This window comes from Rhinichthys klamathensis, unplaced genomic scaffold, assembly GCF_029890125.1.
Source record: "Rhinichthys klamathensis goyatoka isolate OS25496 unplaced genomic scaffold, OSU_Roscu_1.1 h1tg000378l_1, whole genome shotgun sequence".
NCBI lineage: Eukaryota > Metazoa > Chordata > Actinopteri > Cypriniformes > Leuciscidae > Rhinichthys > Rhinichthys klamathensis.
In genome coordinates this window covers 165,508-186,545 of record NW_026606885.1, presented here as the reverse complement: position 1 = coordinate 186,545, position 21,038 = coordinate 165,508, and the positions used below count along the sequence as shown (strand labels likewise).

General features: G+C 38.8%; 2 protein-coding genes across 4 annotated transcripts; both read right to left on the bottom strand.

Annotated features, from left to right (window-relative positions):
• Positions 1 to 2,399: 2,399 nt before the first annotated feature.
• Positions 2,400 to 5,025, bottom strand: LOC130069748 (CD59 molecule (CD59 blood group)). The gene is made up of 4 exons (XM_056233831.1): positions 4,918 to 5,025; positions 3,478 to 3,552; positions 3,273 to 3,374; positions 2,400 to 3,162 (listed from the first exon to the last, which is right to left on the bottom strand). Exons 2-4 carry the CDS (start codon positions 3,530 to 3,532, stop codon positions 2,963 to 2,965), a joined length of 357 nt encoding a protein of 118 aa, XP_056089806.1. The 5' UTR covers positions 3,533 to 3,552; positions 4,918 to 5,025; the 3' UTR covers positions 2,400 to 2,962.
• A 2,610-nt stretch (positions 5,026 to 7,635) lies between these two features.
• fbxo3 (F-box protein 3) lies at positions 7,636 to 16,836 on the bottom strand. 3 transcript variants are annotated; one of them, XM_056233819.1, is made up of 11 exons: positions 16,709 to 16,836; positions 14,665 to 14,754; positions 14,375 to 14,538; positions 14,182 to 14,296; positions 13,811 to 14,015; positions 13,397 to 13,442; positions 13,217 to 13,301; positions 13,000 to 13,122; positions 9,807 to 9,922; positions 9,433 to 9,623; positions 7,636 to 9,317 (listed from the first exon to the last, which is right to left on the bottom strand). In XM_056233819.1, exons 1-11 carry the CDS (start codon positions 16,798 to 16,800, stop codon positions 9,189 to 9,191), a joined length of 1,356 nt encoding a protein of 451 aa, XP_056089794.1. In that variant the 5' UTR covers positions 16,801 to 16,836; the 3' UTR covers positions 7,636 to 9,188. The 3 variants fall into 3 exon arrangements, with proteins under 3 accessions (XP_056089794.1, XP_056089795.1, XP_056089796.1); XM_056233820.1 differs by having other exon boundaries at positions 9,442 to 9,623; XM_056233821.1 differs by having other exon boundaries at positions 9,189 to 9,317; positions 9,453 to 9,623.
• Positions 16,837 to 21,038: the final 4,202 nt, after the last annotated feature.

Below are 21,038 nucleotides of genomic sequence, written 5' to 3'. Positions count from 1 at the left end.
ATTTGAGAAAATTTCGGGTAAACCAGATTTTTATTTCCGAGATACAGTCAATAAGGGAGGTGGGCGGGAGAGAGGACGAGGGTTTAGTTGAGAGGTAGAGCTGGGTGTCAACAGCATACCAGTGGAATTGAATGTTAAATTTGCGGAATATGTTGCCCAGGGGAAGGAGATAAATGATGAGAAGTAGGGGCCCCAGGACAGAGCCCTGGGGCACACCTGAAGTGACAATGGAGGGACTGGATTCGAAAGACTTATATTGGATGAACAGCGCAGCCAGAGAGGTAAGATGTGAACCAGTCTAACGTAGTATGGGTGATGCCGATGGAAGATAACCTGTTGAGGAGGGTGGTTTGACAGGTATCAAAGGCTGCACTCAAGGATGAGGATGGTGAGTCCAGCTGCCATAAGGAGGTCGTTGATGATTTTGATAAGTGCTGTTTCAGTGCTATGAAGTGGACGGAAACCGGACTGAAACTGTTCATACACACTCTAAAAAATGCTGGGTTGTTTTTTAACCCAGAATGCTGGGTTGAGTCTGTTGGGTAATTGTGTTGGGTTATTTTACCATATTTTAAACACCTTTGGGTAGTTTTAATTTTCCAGTGGTTGGGTTAAATCTGCTGGGTCGTAACGCTGGGTTGTTTCACGAGTTTCGCGCCTTGGAGATGTTCAAATTCGCTCCCAGCTGTCATTTTGAGAGGACAAAGGGGCAAAGGCAAAGCAGCTGGGTGAAACTGTTTTGAGGTAAGTTTATATAATGTTTTTTTTCTAATTAATTATTATTTTAAATATACAGTTCATGATTATATTGTGGGATAGATGAAAATGGAGTTGAGAGGCAACTGTTTTTTCAAGGATTTTGGAAATGAATGGTAAATTGGATATAGGACGAAAGTTGTTGAAGTTGGAGGGATCAGCACCAATTTTTTTTTTAAATTGGGGTAATGGCAGCAGTTTTGAATGATGCAGGGACAGTTCCAGTGGTGAGAGAGGAGTGGATGATAGAAATTAGGGGAACCAGGGAGGCAGGCTTTAATAAGTTGTGTGGGAAAGGGGTCAAGTTGACAAGTGGAAGGCTTGGATTTCCAGATGAGTTCTGTGATTTCTGAAATAGCGGGGAGCTGGAAGGAAGAGAATGAATGTGTGGATGGGTGAAAGTCGGCTGAGATGCTGCGGTGAGGGATAGATCCAAGGTGCTGGTGGATGTTTTTGATTTTGTCAGTGAAAAATGACACAATGGAGTTGCAGAAGGAGGTGGTAGCAGCAAAATTAACAGCAAAAACCAATTCATGTCTATTTTGAAACACATTTATGACAAGAATTTTATTATTATTATAATGGCAGTGCAATCTTTTTCAATGTGCAGTGCAATGATCATGTGTGAATCAGGTGTTTAATTTAACCCTCTGCCATTTCATTTAAAATACAAAAATATAATGTTCAGCCAAAAAGTAAAGAAATAATTATATCATATGACATCCCCTTTCACCAATGAAATTCAAATCTATTTTGTGCTTGACATTTTTGGCAACAAGAAAGTGGAGACATTAGCACACGTCACATGCTGTCAAAGCTCCATAGTGAGTTAATTTTAGACTAGAAAATATACAGTAGCCTATATAAATAAATAAAAATGTTGTACATCCAAATGTTTTTCTCTATGGCTTTTGGTCATTTAATGCACATTTTAAAAACAATAACTCAAAGACCAAAAAAATCTGTGCGTCATGCATGGCAAAGTCCTTATAGGGGATGCCTATTTTCTGTGTAGCTCCATTGTTCAGAACTGGTATGTTTTAAGTTGATGTTTGTAAGTTTAATAAAGGACAGAGGGGAAAAGCTGTACCTTTTCCAGAAAGTATTGATGCTAGTAACAGCAGTGCATCAAACAATGAGTTTATAAGATAATAAATCATAGATTGTTGTGGAAGTCAGGCATTTGGGTACATTATCCTATGCCAGTTTGGAACATGGGATCCACATTACAACCAGATGGCAGGAAAGGGTCACTACACTAACAAGCATAGACTCTCAAAAAATGATGACAAAACAGGTCAAAATCGAGTTACATGTGAAAAGTGTGGGCTACACTTGTTGTCTTGTTGATTTTCTCTTGTAGTAGAATCATCGATTTGGAATTTCGAGAAAGAAGATATGCTAAAGATTATATGATGTATATATTTATTGGAAAAAAAAGTTTGCACAATATTAGCAGTCTGGGACTTTCCACGAATCAGGAACACTGTAGATAAAGTGTGTGTGTGTGTGTGTGTGCGTGTGTGTGCGTGTGTGTGTGTGTGCGTGCATGCTTTATAGCACTGCAGACAAATTAGAAATAACGAGATACACGTGGAATCATAAATATTTAACAGAATTCTCAAACTCTAAATTAGCATAAAACCACGTTCCTTTTATTGGTCGCATAAAGGTTCAGTAAGTTTTGCTGGCTACAGTGGTAACAAGAAGCTAATCAGTACACTGAAAAGACTGCATGTCTACATCACACAATGTTTTTCAAGAGATTTTAAGTTTTAAAACATTCATAAAGAGGAAAAGCAGGTAGTATAAAGGGCATTTATGCAAATGACAGTGATATGACACATTAACCCTTTGAAAATCTCAGCATCAGAATCCTCACAACCCACTCAGTTGTACCACTTTTCTGGATAAAAGGATTAGCCATGAAAGAGTACACGCACACAATGAGAGCAATATTTTAACACAATAAATTATAATCAGACAGTTTCCCTTTCACTGTTAAGTGCAAAATGAAAAAAAATTACAAGCTTTAGCTTACAAGCTTTAGCATTGAGCACACACAGTTTTAACATACAGCTGAGATTTAAGCTGTGAATGCTTCTTTGACCACTTAACTCAAGATATAGATCTCTGCATTCTCACTGCATGATACCACTACCAGCTTTTCAAGGAGCAATGCAGAAGCCCTAGTGTTTGTGATGTTTTAGAGGACACCCCACCAGAAGAGAGCTAGTGAGAGCAGTATTCCCACCACAGAGCGGCTGGACACTGACACAGGAGCTGTGTTACACAGGTCAGAGGTACAGCAGGAGTACTTGAAGCTGGAAAGTTTGGGAAATTTCTCACCGATGATGCTGTGATCACAATCAGAGTACTTTATACACTGCCTGTATGTGTCGCCACCTTAAGAAAAACATGAAAAGTTATAGGGTCATGGGAATGGTTGTGCCATTTTGACATTTTGTTAAGATTACAGAAAGACTTTTTTTTTTAAAGTATTAGTAAGCTGACACCTCTTTCGTAGACGGACACGCAGGCATCATCATAGTAGCAGTCTCGTATTTTAGAGCATGAGCCCGAGTAGTCCTTACAATGGTAACATTTAATTGCAGAGCCTAAAGAGACACATGGACAGAGAGAACTTTATTTTTTGCAAGAATAAGACTCCAAAATAGGACAAAAAGACACTGTGAAAAAAGGAGCAATGGCAATACATACCAGACCCCAGCAGAGCCAGAACGAACACCACACACACTCCAACAGAAGCTTTCATAATGCCTTCAGTTTACCAGTCTAATCGTTGAAGAGAGAGAGAGAGAGAGAGAGAGAGAGAGAGAGAGAGAGAGAGAGAGAGAGAGAGAGAGAGAGAGAGAGAGAGAGAGAGAGAGAGAGAGATTGTCTAAATGTTACTGATGCCATTGAATGCTCATCATAAATTTGGATTAAAAAAAAATTCATCCTAAATTTTATTTATAAACTTGCCAACATGTCTCAAGCCCTCACATTCAGAAAGACCTTAAAGGGAATGAAGCTGCTCAAATAGTGTTTAGACTTGTTACAGGTTCATGTGATAAACACCTTGCCTGCAGTTGCTTCAGTAATGTGCTCAAATATGCTTAATGGTATATTTGAACCAAGAATGTCATTTACTCCCCAATTTTGTTCCAAACCATGACTTTCTTTCGTGTAACATAAATTAAGATATTTTGAGAAATGGTGTTGTTTTTGTCCATACAATCGAAGTCAATTTAGTCACTAAAACTGTTTTGATATCAACATTCTTCAAAATAGCATATTTTGTGGTACACAGAAGAAAGTTATACAAGTTTGGAACAACATTATGCTGAGTAGATGATGACAGAGTTTTCATTTTTTCAGACAACTAACATAATCCTGGTAAGAGAAAGAATTGTGGGTCATCTAAGGAATATATGTTTGAGGTAAATCCAGTTTTCGCCAATGATCTGGCCTATATTATAACTACTATTATTACTGCAACTACACCTATTATTGTTGTTGTTATTTTATATTTTAGCTTTATACATTATTATAATATTCTGGTGTATTATTTGTCTTTTGAAATTTATTCAGCCTTGTATGAACATCCTAATATAATAATTAACAATGCATATAACAATGAACATAAATGTAACATATTTATGGCATTATACACTTAGTACGATCAACATTTATGAAAAAATACAAACTTTCAGTTAAAATTGACCTTCACAAATACTTGATCCAGCTCCTAATGTGTTTTATTTTTCAATTGTTTAACTAAAAATTTAATTTAAATTTGGATAGGATTCACACCAAAATCTCAATTTAAAAAATACAAAATTTTCACTGACCCAATGACCGACCGCTTGTCTCACTTTTATTAAATTTCGAATTAATTGATTTTCTTTACAGAGTTTAGTAAATGTATTAACATATCTCTTACACATTTAATATAGTTGTATGAAACATAAACCAATAGGCTATTTTAAATAAATAAAATGTCACACATTTTATCATAACTGTCTACCATACCTTAAAAAAAACTTCTATGGAAAAACTAAATGCGTAATTGCGATCTAAATCAACCTGGGTCACAAGCAAAGAATGTCCTTAAGTAGTATGCTGTTATCTTGACCAGTTACTCTTCTGTAGTCTTACCTCAGTGTGAAGAAGGAATCCAACCACAGAGGCATCCAAACCAGTCTGAAATCTGCAGAGCTTGAGCCCGATCACTCTTCTTTAAACACGCCCACAATGCTCTTCAAAGAGTCTTGTGCCCTTTTTATTACATACTGTCCTCAAATACTTAAACTGAAGATATTATGGTATGGGTTTAAAAAGAAATAACATCGCTATAAGAATTAATAAATAATTGGTTAATCACAAAGTAATGTACTATACATTAGCAGCAGTGACAGTCACCCTGAAACATAATATTGATAGTACAACATTGTGATTTCTTTAACTGTTCAATTCCTGTAGTCAAAAGCTGAATGTTAATCTTTTTCACTCTTGTACAATGAAATTATCCATCCCTTAGTTTAATCGTTTAAGGAGCCAAAATCTTGCCGTTCAACATACTTGCACAATGTTTATATTCTTACTTGCATAAACAAGACACAAAGAATGTCTTTCTCATTGGTTCACTTTTTTTGTTTATTCTTCCTAAACATTACTTTCCTTTCTTATAAAATGCTGAATCAGCATAAAATGTTCTTATGTATAAGCAATCTTTTATAATATAATTATGCAATATATAAACTAATTCTTCCACAACCCCTTGACCACACGTCTAGGTCATGCTTCAGAAGACTGAATGGGTCATTACTGGACATGGGGTCACATAAGGTTTCGTTCTGCTGTGGCACAAGAATCGATGAAAAATGTGAGGCTGTCAAAATAGACATTTTGCATTTTCTTTCAGTTGTAAGGTCTTAAAGGGATACTCCACCAGTTTTTCTTATTAAACTATGTTATTCCCTTAACTAAGACGAGTTGATACATACCTCTCTCGTCTCAGTGCGTGCACTATATCGCTCTGTATTGCCGCAAAACTATGTTAGCACTTAGCTTAGCCCATGCATTAAATATGGGCCAAGCAGAGAAGCGACCAAACACTTCCACGTTTTCCCTATGTAAACACAGTTACTCGAGTAGTGTAACTTGACCTGGGCTGGTGACACAAAATAAACCGTTGCGCTTTTCTAAGCGTTTAAAATTGATGACTATATTGTATGGCGGAATACCATAACAAGTGCTTTTGAGCACTTCGACTTGGCGCAATAATATCTTCACTCGTGAAAAGTCCTCTTACCGGCTCCCGCTTCCTCTCCCCCTCCCTCTGACATTTCCGTCAATACAACCAACGTGACATGCGCCGGTAGTAGTAGTTCGAGCGGAGTTGACGAAGTAACAGGTTGTTGGAAGCTAGTTAGCTTAGTTAGCATTCTAAACAGCACAGGCTCTCAATTTCGGTCGGCATCTGTTCGCAACAGTCACACTTGCACCACCAATTGCTGTTTGCCCGTGGTCTTTCGCCAGCTCCGGTCTGTTCTGGATCATTATCTTTCTTGCCTCTCACGGTCGATAAGAGCTAATTCCTCCTCCGTGTACTCGGGTTCAAACAGATATGGCTCTGGGTCTTCTACAAAGAAGTCATAATCATCTACAAAGTCCGCCATTGCAAATGATCTGCAGTTTGCTAATAGCACAGGTAGTAAAAGTCACGTTGGTTGTATTGACGGAAATGTCAGAGGGAGGGGGAGAGGAAGCGGGAGCCGGTAAGAGGACTTTTCACGAGTGAAGATATTATTGCGCCAAGTCGAAGTGCTCAAAAGCACTTGTTATGGTATTCCGCCATACAATATAGTCATCAATTTTAAACGCTTAGAAAAGCGCAACGGTTTATTTTGTGTCACCAGCCCAGGTCAAGTTACACTACTCGAGTAACTGTGTTTACATAGGGAAAACGTGGAAGTGTTTGGTCGCTTCTCTGCTTGGCCCATATTTAATGCATGGGCTAAGCTAAGTGCTAACATAGTTTTGCGGCAATACAGAGCGATATAGTGCACGCACTGAGACGAGAGAGGTATGTATCAACTCGTCTTAGTTAAGGGAATAACATAGTTTAATAAGAAATACTGGTGGAGTATCCCTTTAAAGGGATAGTTCACAAATGAAAATTCTGTCATCATTTACTCACCCTCAAGTTGTTGCAAACCTGTATGAGTTTCTTTCTTCTGCTGAACACAAAGGAAGATATTTTGAAGAACGATTGGAACTTTGGCACCATTGACTTCCATAGTAGAAAAAAAAAATACTATGGAAGTCAATGGTGCCAAAGTTCCAATCGTACTTCAAAATATCTTCCTTTGTGTTCAGCAGAAGAAAGAAACTCATACAGGTTTGGAACAACTTGAGGGTGAGTAAATGATGACAGAATTTTCATTTTTGGGTGGAGTATCCCTTTAAGCAAAACTATTGTTTGTGAAAGTACTTGAGATAAGTTACAGAAATGTCACAATTTCTTCCTTTCAGAATAGTTCAGAATGAATGAGTGGGAGATATGGGCCAAAAAAAGGCTTAACAAAGAAACATCAGTCTGAATACAACAAGGGCTCTTCAACATGTTGCCATGACAACTGACACTAACAGGGAGGGTTTGGGTTAGGGTCAGAGTGAGAGAAATGACTCTACGTTTTGTGTTGTGAGAACAATAAGTGTTTTCAAACAGAGGTTTTCCAGAGCATGAGACAATAGTACTGTGGCTGGCTTGAGATGAATATTCTGATCAACGGCGTATTTGTATTTAGATAGTAGAAAGTATCCTGATCACAAGGCGAATGTTAACAAATAATGTGATAATGAAACGCGCTATTGATACACCATTACTTTTTTTATTTACACCAAATAAAAAAAACCTCATACAAAATAAAAAAAACAAGTTATTTACCAATCTGAGAGGTTCGATAGGGCTAACCAGAGAACATAATGGCAAACTGTTGAAAAATCCCACTGCACAGCATTATTTTACAAAGATGATAACGTAAAATTGCAGTCATAAAAAATGAAAATCAAAATCATACATATCTTTAGGCAAGATTAACTTACATTGCCATTATCAGGAAGGGAGAAAAAAGCTGAGAAATTCTTTAGTCTGCCAATATTTCAGTCTGAAAAACTGAGCTGTGAATTACAACAAAGACATTTTTCTGATAATTTACCTCTTACACAGGATTTTAAGGGAAAAGGTTCATAATAATGCCATAAACTTATAAAATTCTCTTATCTTAAGAGAAGTCTGTGTAACCTCCAGCCCTTAAGATGATCTAAAACAAGTCTCCTTTACACCAATGTGCTCTAACTGACCTTCTGTTTACATGCAGCCGTACGTTTCTGAGAACAGGACATCAGCACCTCAGAACAGCTAACCAACACAGAGCACTAGAGAAAGTAATGACTGCGCAGGTTAGCTGATGTTTGCGTGAACTGGCTGGTTTGGGTCTATGTGCTTTTTACTCATCTTTGAATAAATCAGTTTCACTTTACAACTCAGTCTGCCCCCAAAACCCTCTGTACAGACGACACAAGCAGAAACATATATACACAAGCACATACACGCTACACAATACCTGAGGCCTTGTGAAGGAAATTAATGGGATTGATTCCATTTTGCCTTTCTGTGAAGAATGCAATATATATTCCCAATTCAGTGTGTGTGTGTACTTTTATGCTAACAGTAGTGTCATACTTTCTACTCATGCTCTTAATGCAATTGTAAGGTCTTAAAAGGGATTGCTCAAAAATAATGAAAATTCTGTCATTATTTACACAACCTCATGTCCTTCCAAACCTGTATACCTAACTTACTTTTGTGGAAAATGAAAGAAAATATTTTGAAGAACTGTTTTTATCCATACAATAAAAGCCAGTGGGGTTCAAAACAACACAGGACCCCATTGACTTTCATTGCATGGACAAAATATATATATATATATTCTTTTGTTTGACAGGAGACAGAAAGACATACAGGTTTGGGACGACATAAGGGTGAGTAAATTTTTTTTTTTACTTAACTATCCCTTAATGTAAGTGGAAGGTCACTGTGAATCCTAGGCAAGAAGAACCAATCTCACAGAATCTCACACAAATTCAATAAACTCCCTCACTCCCACTCAATCACAAAACACACTTGCAGACTCAAACACGCATACAATGATCTCACACGTCCACAGGCGCGCACAGACACAACCACGCCACAACCAGACAGATGCCCTCACAAACTGGAAAAAGAGGTGACAGGCACAAAGGCGATCACAATAAACAATGGATGCCTAAAGGCTCCGTTTGTCCTGCTCTCCTGTTTGTGCGAGAGTGTCTGTGCATCAGTATCTGTGGGCGGGTGTTGGCCGGGGGCTTGAAAAAGTGTATCAGATGTGGCGACGGCAGCGCCCTCCTGGGTCAGCCATGTTCATGCCACGCATTTCTCCCTCCTCATAGTCATCTGTGTCTGATGAGTTGTCATCATCATAAGGAGCAGAAACCTCACTGACTGAGCTCTAAATGAGAGAGAAAAATGGCAAAGATCGAGATCTAAAATGGCAAATGTACAGACATTATGTACAGATATAAATTTTTCTTGGATAAAACAGAAAGACATAAATAGCGTCTTACCGACCGCACCATTGACTCACGGAATGGTGGGCACACCATGTGGAATCGTGGGATTGATACGTCAAACACTTGCTCTTTGTTCTTGAGCCGGTGGAATGTGTAGTGGCCTTCCATGTACTCGGAAGTGGTGGAAAACGTGGTACAGCTGGCGTACTCGTGAACTTTACCGGGTGTCATCACTGGAAACTCGCCTGCACGTAAATCACACGCAAAAAACAAGAGATGCAGGACATTCTTTAAAAAGTAGCGCAAATATCACACTATGAATTATATGGTCAGAAAGATACTGTCAGAATGTCTCACTGTGATAATTCAACATCTGTTACCAGTGCGAACTGTTCTAGTTTACTAGTTACAGGGATGGACTCTCTTACCCACGACGCCAGGGCCTCGGACCTCCTCCACATTTCCGTTTGCATTCGTGATCTTCCAGTACCGACTGTCTAGCTGGCATGCATTCTCTGGCAGGGCCGACTTTGCCATCTCAATCCTGTTGCATGGCACAGCTCAGAGGTCATAGGTTCAGCTCATTGTATCATCCTATGTCAAGTCTTAGTACAGCTGCGTTGCATTACAGCAAGTTACAGCAGAAAGCAGCTTGATAATTTCAGCAACTTGATCTTTATTTACAAATTCCACACTGACATCTCTACTTTTTGGTTAGACAACAGCACTGGGAGAAGAAATAGATGAGGCGTAGCAGTAGGGGTGTGCAATATGAATCGTGTATGATAATATCATAATTAGCGTTTTAACAAAACGAAAGTTGCCATATGTCACATGCTTTGCAAAATCCAAACGAAAACATGCCTTGAAACTGAAAGTGATCTCATTACATGATATTTAAAGCGAGTAGAATGCTGCCTAAATGTAAGATATACAGGGCCATTTCCCTGCAAGGGTTTTTGTCTTAAAAGACCAACTTAATTGTATTTTGTAAAACAATTTTTTTTAAATGGCTGTGAACACTCCAAAAAATTGGGACAGACATGTTTACCACTGTGTCACATAACCTTTCTTTTTAATTGCACTTTTTATTAATTTGGGAATTGAGGGAACCAATGTGTTTTGCAGTTTTGAAAGTGGATTTTTCCCCCAATCTCACCTGCTCAACAGTTCATGGTCATTGTTGTCTGATTCTCCTTTTCATGATGGGCCATACATTTTCAGTAGGAGACAGATCTGGACTGCAGACAGGTCAGTCAAGCACATCCACTCTACGGTGTAGAGTGTTCACAAAACCACTCTGTTGCAGCACATACAGAATGAGGCCTGGCATTGTCTTGCTTCCCAGGAAAGTCATCTTGATGCCATTAAATGTCTCAATTAAATGTACAATCCCAATCTACGCCTCCACGTCACTGGTACCTTCACACAAATGCAAGTCACTCATGCTATTCGCACTGATGCACCCCCATACCATGACATGTTTGCCTTTGCACCTGTCGCTGATGAAAGTCTGGATGGTCCCTTTCGTCGTTGGGACTGAGAACTCAAGGTCCGTTTTTCCAAAAAACAAGCTGAAATGTGGACTCTGATATGAGCTTGGGCCCAAAGAAATTGGTGGCATCTCTGCATAGAACTGATGTATAGCTTTCTCCTTGTGTACCAGAGATTCAAGTGGCATTCCTTGATGCAGCAGCAGACAATGGTTTTCTAAAGTACTCCTGAGCACATGTGGCTGTATTTAACACAGTAGCAAGATGGTTTCTCATGCAGTGCCATCTGAGGGCTCGAAGGTCATGCACATTCAACAGAGGTTTCCTGCCTTGCCCAACATGTACAAAGATTTCTCTGGATTCCCTGAATCTTTTCACAATATTATGTGTGGCTGTTTCAAAAGAGTTTAACTTTTTCTATAATCTTTTCACTTTTATTTTGGCTCTGTCACAACTTTTTGTAGGGTGTTGCAGCCATCAAAATCAGAATGTGTTTTTATTTACAAAAAATACAATTAAGTTGTTCAGTGAACACATTGGAAATCTTTTCTTTGTACTTTGTTCAGTTAAATAAAGTTGAAAGAAAATGAACAAAATCACAGATTCTTGATTTTATTGCATTTTACAAAATGTCCCAACTTTTCTTGATTTGGGGTTGTACACCAAATGTACTTATATTTATCTTATATTTATTCCTGAATATCATCATGATTGCAAATGTCATATTGACTTAAAAAACAGTTAAATAAACCCTAAGTTAATATTGTGAGTTACATTTTAGTAATTTTACTGTCAATGCCGACAATATGGTCCTTTTTTTATTTATATCATCAACAAAAAATTTCAAATGAACTGTTTTGAGTCTCAGAGCAAAAACATCGAATGGCTTCACTGCATTTTGAACTAATTAGTTTAATGAGTTACTTACGCCATTTGAACAAATCTGACACCTGTCTACATCGGACACGAATGTTAAGTCACATCAAAAGCAAATAGAATCCATCATAATCACTGATGCTGTCTACACTGGATACAGTATACAGATGCACTGTTTATTTCCTGGTGCGCTCAAGTCTGCTGACATCAAGACAAATGAACATTCACTTTGAAGCATCCTGTTTAAACAGCTTGTTTGCGTCTCTGTACAGACTTCAGAGGAACGACCACATTTATTTTTAATGGCAGGCAGGATCACGTCAGAGGATTATATGTTTTTTCAGAGCATTTGACCTAAATTGTTTTGTTTGTTTGTTTGTTTGTTTTTAACGCCATGCCAGCTTCTGGGGCTATTTTCATGGTGAGATAAATTGATGGTAAAACTATATCAGGTGTTTACAATTTATTCAAAAGAAGTTCTCTAATAAATTCTAAAAAAGTTCTCTCACAGGGTTAAAACCAGCACAATCTAATAAAACATGCTTCAATGATAACAAGTTTTAACATGTTGGTAGATCTTCTCCTAGTATTAAAAACTCATCCTGGAATTGCCTATTCTGCAACGGGTATAAACAATCTGGTCCCATCGGACTGAGATTTGATAGAAATTTCTTCCAACAGTGGGGCTGAATTCATGAAGTTTGTTCATAGTATATAAATCACATTCTGTTTGCCATTTGTTATTAATATAGAAATGAATTATTGATTTTAGATCCATAGGAGATACTGTGCAAATTTTGACAGAGTCTGCTTCCTAATTTCCTTTGATTCCACAGTGTCCAGGTACCCAACAAAACCAGATATTAAATTGATGACCCTCTAGTTCAAGCAGTTTATAAAAAAACATTACAAGAGCAGGGTGATCATTTTTAAGGGATGAAATTGCTTGGGGACATGACTTCAAATCTGTAATTATGAGAATATTTCTCTGTTTCATTGTCTTTATGTAGTCCAGTGGCAAAATGATAGCATTTGCTTTTGCTGTAAAAATGTAACTATATTTAGAGATAGATTAATTGTTTTGTAAAAGAGTCACAGTTTATTGATGAAATTCTGAAAAGATTCTGAAAATAGTCATTTTTCTGCATTTATTTGTATAGTTTTTGTACGATTTTTTTAATCAACATAAATACAAATAGCCTGATTTAGATTACCAAAGCCAAATTAACATGTGTGTGCATTTATGTAATACCTGATTCTATAGGTGAAGAAAAAGTGTGGCGGATGGACTGAACTGAGCTCTGGCAGGAAGGAGGTAGAGACTGATACGGTGATGTCACCAGTGGTTGCCACACAGCGTTTGTCATGAACATATCTGAACAAACATAAAGGGGGTAAAATTTAAAGAGGTATTATAATAGGCTTTTGTGATTTCTTTACTAAGTGTAAGATAACAAAAGGTGGACCACCTGAAGATCTGGTCTCGAATGATGGGGTATTCTCCTGTTACAACATTGTCAACATAGGAGGTAAACCACTCAGTAAAGTCAGAACCTGATAAAAAGAACAGAGGAGAGAGAAGAGTTAATATAATCTGAATCGGTCCATAAAACGGAAATGCATTATTGCAGCCTTTTGTTCTTGGTTACCTGTAATGAACATGTCAATCGCAGAGGGATCTTGTGCCAATTGATCCTGTGAAGAAAAAGCATAAAACAGAATGAGCAAGAAGGGCTGCATTAGACAAGACGACAAGAGCACCCCTCACTGGTCAAAGTGCAACGATGCAAGAAAAATTCTTCTCTTATCTAGCGGAGACCTCCACATGCACAAGCAGAATCGTATCTGAAGTGGTGAACTGCTTCAGCTCCTATCAGTCACGAGTCACGAAGCAGTTGGGAGGCTCTTAACATTTACCATCTGGTCTTTAGCTACTGTATAACCACTGGCTCCCTTCTTAAAAGATTATCTGCATCACAGTTGCACTTTCAGAATGGTTCACTAGCCTTGCATGAGTGTGTGTTTATGCATGGTAGTTTGTTGTGGTCTGATAGTGATCTAACCGGGCACTGATAGAAGATCTCACTGCGTGTTCGTCCCTCTGTGCTTTCCAGGGCCATGTACTGGCTAAGGCCAGTATGGAAGCAAAACGTGAGTGGAAGACACTGCCGCATCCCCTTCCTCTGCTGAAATCCCCCTGCCGCTGTCTCAATGTCCAACAGGTCTTCTGAGCGGTAGTGATTGGACAAAGCCATGCTGCCCATCAGCCTGTGGAGAGGAGTAGAAGAGGAAGAGAAGTTTGTCTGCTTGCGTGTATAAATGCTATAAATGAGCATTTAAATAAATTCTAATCATCTTTTAAGAGTTGAAAAGTAAATGAAAAACTTTTAAATAGTTTTTTGAAATTATCAAGGATATTTCTCAGAAGTCTTACCCAGGGACCACCAGTTTTTGTCCATTGTGTATCCTATAGGAGCAACGGTAGTCATTAGGGAGTTTGCAGCCAATCTGAGCCTCAATGACCTCCAGCTCTTCCTCCTTTACTCCCTCTTCTCAGAAAAAGGAAAACAAAATTAACACCCATAGTTTTTCAAAATATGTTTGGATTAGTAACAGTGTGGACAGACCTTTAAGTGAAGCTATCATTCGAGGACATTTCTGATTCAGGTAGCTTTTCAGGCAATCCCAAGCTTTCTTAAGAGTGCTGTAATAGTCAATGTAACGGCCCAGATCAGCATAATACTCCCGAAACAGCTCCTTCCAGGACAGGCCTCTGTGGGTTTTGTCTGCCCTGAAAAAGTCAACACCATATTTTAATTACAAAAAATCGGTAAAAAAAAATGCAACAAAAAGATGAAAAAAATGCATGTGTCATAAATTAGTCAAATTATTCTGAGGGCATTTTGAGTCCGCTTACTCAGTAAGGAGCCAGTGCTTCTGACAAAGTCTCTTCCATAGGGGGTTATGACCTGTCAGCTCACTGAGTCGACGACTTACAAAACTGCAGCTGAGAAAAGAACACACCAGATTCGGTACAACAGGAACTTTCAACTACTTGAAATCTTGAAAAAATTGAAACATATTCAGTTCAGACTATGCTTCATCTTTTGACCCTTTTGTTTTGCTGTGTTTGACCGGGAACACCTTTGATGTTCCCAGTCATAAATGGCCGGCCTTTCAAAAATTGCGTGTAAATCGTTATGCTATATTATCACCAAATACTCGATTCAATATTTTCCCTAACTTCTTTCAATTAGGACAGGTTCGATATTTCCTTTGAATTGATCGTAGGCCTCATTGATCTGAACTTATGCACCTCAGTTTTTGAGTGAAAAAAGCATTATTTGTTGATAAATTTGTCAATAGTCAACAAAATATGGAAATAATTTGCACTGTTTATCACACTAGTGTGCTTGAATGTTTAACCAGGAAGTTTGCTTTGAAATGCTTTTATTTTGTACAAAATGGAACAACGCCACACTTGTTCCCCTGTCAAAAATGACCGGGATACAAAAAAATAGCTTATAAATTTCTTGTTATGCTATATTATCACCAAATATTGGATTCAATCTTTTTGTCAACTTGTTTTCTTTCAAATAGGGCAGGTTTTGTATTGATTTTTGAAACTCCTTGATCGTAGGCCTCATTGATCTGAGGATAAATTTCATCTCTGTAAATAAGAAAGCCTGAAATACTCAAAATACTTTGCTTGTGCACATGTGTGCACGTGTATCCAAACATGCAAAGGTCTGAGGCCTTTCTCTCTGCAAGCACACATGTACATATGTGAACATAATGAACAACATGCTCCTGAACACTGAATGTTTCTCTTATTTTCAATCTCCCCTATTCATTTTCAATGGATGATGGTCAGTTTTGACCAATATAAGCTCAGATCAATGAGGCTCAGATCAATGCGGCCTATGATCAATCAGTTTAAAAAAGAAACACAAAACCTGTCCTACTTTTAAAAGAAAACAAGTTGACGAGCTTGATTGAATCCAATATTTGGTGATAATATAGAGTAAAGAGAGATTTAAACAATTTTTTGTGTAAAAACGTGCCAGGTGAAAAATATATATATATATATATATATATATATATATATATATATATATATATATATTGTCAGGAGACCTTGAGTGCAATGTAAGTCACAATTAAAGTATCTACCAAATGAATAAATGTAAATGTTATGATGTATCTTTTCAAACTTGATGACTATTGATGATGATTGAGTAGCCTATTATTATTATTACTACCATTACCACCACCGTAAAGTAACAGAAAAATTTCTGAAACACTGAATAATCACCCCTTAACATTCAGCCTCTTGCGGATGCAAACTTTACATAACATGAAGCTATGGTGGATTACTCAGTTACTCAGAACAGTGTTAAAAGGCGTACGTAAAGTTTCTGTATTTACAGCAGCTTCTATAAACAGTGAGGAAAACTTAGTTGCACCGGCGGTGTTACGCAAACTTCCAGCTGACCAGCGTCACGTGATCCTCCCTGCTCATTTCCCAGACCAAAATATTTATCATCAAAGCACAACTCAACTTACGATCCACAAAACACGACCAGCTACCATCAGCGTGCGATTGCAGCAGAAATAATGCTTTTGTGTTGCCTGTCTCCACTTATTGCACTATACTGTCAACTTACACATGAAGTCATGCACCTCTATCTTCAAACATAAGATGCATGAGATGATCGGGTATAACAGCTCACACAGTTTAGTGTCTTTTTTAAATAATGATTGAAAACGGATATTATCGTGGTAAAATCGTGACTGTCTATCAAAAGAACTTGCTTGAGTAATATCATAAGCTATCCTGTTAGCATTGCCAGCTAACTGTGGAGCGGATATTATTTTTCAAGCTCATTCAAAGAATAAACATGCCTAAAACATCTTTGCAATTGCACGGACTAACGGCATGGTTCAAGAAAAATGTCTACCTGGTCAGATCTCGGAAGTCCAGAAATGACAGCACCAGCAATAAGGGATCAGACGGTAAGTTATCCAGGCTGAGCGCTATGGACGTTGCCATCTTGGTAGCGAATGCAGACTCGATGCCCCGCCCCCTTCACTGCGATGACAAGAAGGCGTGTCCGCACGCTGGTCTGTTATCAAATATTGCGCACATGTCGCCAAGTGAAAATGTATGTTCTAGTAAGGTAGGCTATTTAAAGATTCTGTTTTCGATTTCTCTACAATCCCGGTTCCTTAAGTTTTATTTCCTTTTTATTCTTTTGTGGAAAAAATATTTGAAACAAAAAATGCAATTATATTGAGATCAACACAACAAATAGCCTATCTGTAGGCTATATATAAAAAAAACAGTAATAAATTTAACACAATGTATTTACAGATGTGGCTTTTTAGTCGGCATAAATGCACTTATTTGGCCCTAAAAAATACTAATACAAAACATATAATTTATTCATTAGTCTTATTTATAATATGCCTATATCACAGATTTCAACAAATCTAATCATCTGTAGGTTATATTTAAAGAATACAAAGTCATAAGAAAAAACAGTTAACACTTTAATTTAGAGCTCGACATAATGAAAGCAATAAACTGCTGAGAATTCCTTTACAGCTCTGACTGATTCATAAGTCATTCCCTAAAAAGAATCGGCTCAGGGAACATGACTACACTGCTCGCTGGATGTGCAATAGCTGCGTTGTGCTGAATAGTAGGTTAATGTGAAACATTACCAGAGTAGCATTTAACCCTTAAACAGGCAAGAGTCGAAAATGATCAGCAAAAAAAAAAAAAAAAAAATTCATGTCACTTTTTATATCATCTGAACTAAAACAAGTCTAAAACATATCCAAAGGAATTTTTGAGATATTTGATATACTTTGATTTTATGCCTTGTATCTCACAGAATACATTTCTCTATGGGTATAAACAAGTCAAAGACATCAATATTTGTATCATTTATTTGATGCAAAAAAAAAAAAAAAAAAAAAATACACTGCATGTATGATATGTCTAAGTGTCCTATTGAGGCATACACATTTTCTTGTATTTTTACACTGCTTAACTGACTCGTCTTCAACCTCTCCTGCAGGGTTTAGCTCCATGCCTCCATCCCTAATAAATCATATAATGTAGGCTAATTGATGATACTACAACATGTAATTTTATAAGTAATCCTGAAGACTGGTTAGATTTTTCATGTTTTTCAATTTTTAACATAAAATACATAGATTGAGAAGGGGGACTTTGTACAGGGGGCCCAGAGGCCAGGAGGGCCTATAAGGATCTTCCCTAAGGACCCCGGCCCTGGAACGAGATTTCTGCTGGCAGTTTACCTTGAGACATCACTCAATGTCAGTACTGTGAATAATCATTTTTTTCTTACCCTAATGTCACTACAAAATGCGGGAAATAACAGCATGAGCAAAATATGACAGTGCAAGTATAGGCCTATTTTTTCCCTTTTTTTTTTTTTGCTGAAGAAAAGTAAGATTAATACATGCCTACTACTTTCTACAAAGTCAGAATGTCCAGAACCATGAACGTGTTGGCTTTAAGTCAAACTGACAAAACAAGCACATAAAATGTGAAAAAAGTCATTTGACCCCCATACAGTAACTCCAAACAGACTTAACTTTGATAATGATAACAAAAAAAGAAACATTATTTATCATGCCTCCTGGGAAATCAGAGGAAAGGGGGGAAAAGCATATAATAAGCCTCTCGGCCACTCTTGTGACAGAGCATCCAGGCCTAAACTGCCCTCTTGTACCGTGAGGGAGTACCATCCCAGGCAATGGGTCGTCTCCCAGGAAGCAAAGAGATCTACATGAGCTGTCCCATATCGGGTCCAAATTTGGGCTATTACCTCTGTGTGCAACCGCCACTCCCCTGAGAGAGGCCCTGTTCTGGACAAAATGACGGCTGCTCTGTTTGTCACACCCGGGATGTGGATTGCTCTCAGTGAGGACAGCCGTGGCCATGTCCATGTCAGCAAGTTCGTTGCCACCTGGAGACAACGTAGTGATTTCATCCCTCCTTGGTGATTTATGTGGTAAACTGCTGAGGTACTGTCCATTCTCACTAGCACATGCTTGTGGTGAAAAAATGTTCGAGCAGTTTTTGTGTTCTGATGTCCAAGGGGGATCCCATTTGCCCCTTACTGATCTGCCTTCCCAAACGGCTCCCCACCTGTCAGTAATGCGTCTGTTGTTATCACTGATCTTCTGTGAGGAAGATTGCCCAGTGGAGTTCCCCTGCGGAGAAAGTCCTTGTCCCTCCAATGGAGTAAGGCCCGCATGCAGGCCTTTGTCACCAACAGCCTCGTTCTTCTGTCCTTTTTTGGATGAAGACGAAAAGAATTGAACCATCTCTGTATCGGCCGTGTCCTCAGTAGGCCTAAGGGAATCACCAGTGATGCTGCCGCCATCAGTCCTACCAGCTTCTGAACCCTGTGGGCTGTCACAAGCTTCCCCTTCTGGAAGTGGCCCAATGCCTTCTCCAGGCTGTCTATTCTCTGGGGAGTGAGACATGCTTCCACTGTTATGGAGTTGAAATATAGCACCAGAAATTTCACCTGCTGTTGAGGCTGGAGAGACTGCTCTTCTTCCAGTTCACCGTGAACCCCAGGGACTGAATGTGAGCTAGTACCTCCTCTGTGTTCCTAATCACCTGCTCTTGAAAAGCAAAGCGAGAAAAGGCCTGTGCTCTGGACAAATTGGAACATGGAAATATGCGTCCTTTAAATCCAGGGACCTGAACCATTCTCCTGCACGCATGGATTGCATTACCATTTTTGTATGAATCATTTTGAATGGAAAATTTTTTAAGTACTGGTTGAGGTGCCTGAGATCTAGAATGGGACGATGACCCCCATCTTTTTTTGGAATTATGTAATAGGTTGAATAAAACCCAGTTTCCTGTGCGTTGAAGGGCACCTCGTGAGCTTAGAATTATAAGGTTCTATCTCCGTTTAGTTCTGAGATATTGAGCATCAAAGTTTTTACATCCCTGCTGTTTTGTGAGATGGAACCTTTTTATTTAATTAATAACTACTAACAATTTTTTTTTTTTTACAAAAATAACACCACACAGGCATTAATAAACACCAAATGGATAAGATTATGTAAAAAACTCAATTTCGACCAAAAGTGGAGATAGAACCTTATAATTCTAAGCTCACGACCTTTGTGATTGCTCCTTTTTGTAAAAGAGCTTGCACCTCTTCCATCAATACGGGCGAAACTGTAGCCGATACCTGTGAGTTATTGTGGATAAAACCCACTGGTCTGAGATCACTCTTTCCCAACTGGCCCGTGAAAGTTGAGAGGAACAGTCGACAACCAGCCCCTGACCCCTATGCAGGTCCGCCATCACGTCCTGTACCCTTTCGTGAACCTCTCTGTTGGGCTCCCCCACGGGACTGAAATCTCCTCTGGGGATAAGTGGCAGGATTTTGTCTTTGGGCACGAAAGCTCTGCCCTTGAACACTAACAAGATTGCCACTCATGTGTCTAGACCAGGCAGGTTGTTGCGGCCTTTGTGTTTCTCAAGCCCTTGGTCTGAAGACTGGAGCTGGTTTATGACAAGCCCGCTGAACAGCTTCTCTCGTTGCAATGGAGCGCTCCGCCTTATCCAGCACCTCCTGAGAATTTGAATTAAAAATGTGACCGGGAATTACTGGCAAATTCATTAGTTCGCTTCGTATGGTCTCTGGCAAAGAGGTTTGTGCCAGCCATATCTGTCTACGACATAAAACAGCCAAAGACATCCCCCACATCATGGGTCAATTGTGAGTGGGCTGCCAGAGCAAAATCAACAAGGTTCCTAGAATCCTGGTCATCCGCACTTACTGTTTTCCGTAAGGCTGATAAGAGGATAGCCAAAGCATTGCCTGTACGAGCTGCACGTGCAGTGGCATTAAAGGATCTTGAGATCAGACGGTCAGTTTTTGCACACTCCTTCTTGGGACAGCGAGGGTTAGCAGATGCATAAGCTGGTCCCAGAGTTGTCCATGATGCTATTTCTTGTTCTACTGGTGGCATGTCCCCCAGTCCAGTTTCTTTTGGGTAACGGGCATTGGCCAACCGTCTGCAGCCTGCATTGAATTGAGGCTTCTGAGATGGTTTCTTCCATGTTGTCCTCAACATTGAGGTATAATCATCTGCCACTGGAATGCAAGATGGAGAATTAGTCTGAGGTATGCCTTCCCAGACACCCCCGATAGGAGCTGGGTCAGGCACAGAAGGCTGCAAACAAAGAATTTTTGCTGCACTAAATACAACACGAGTATTTGC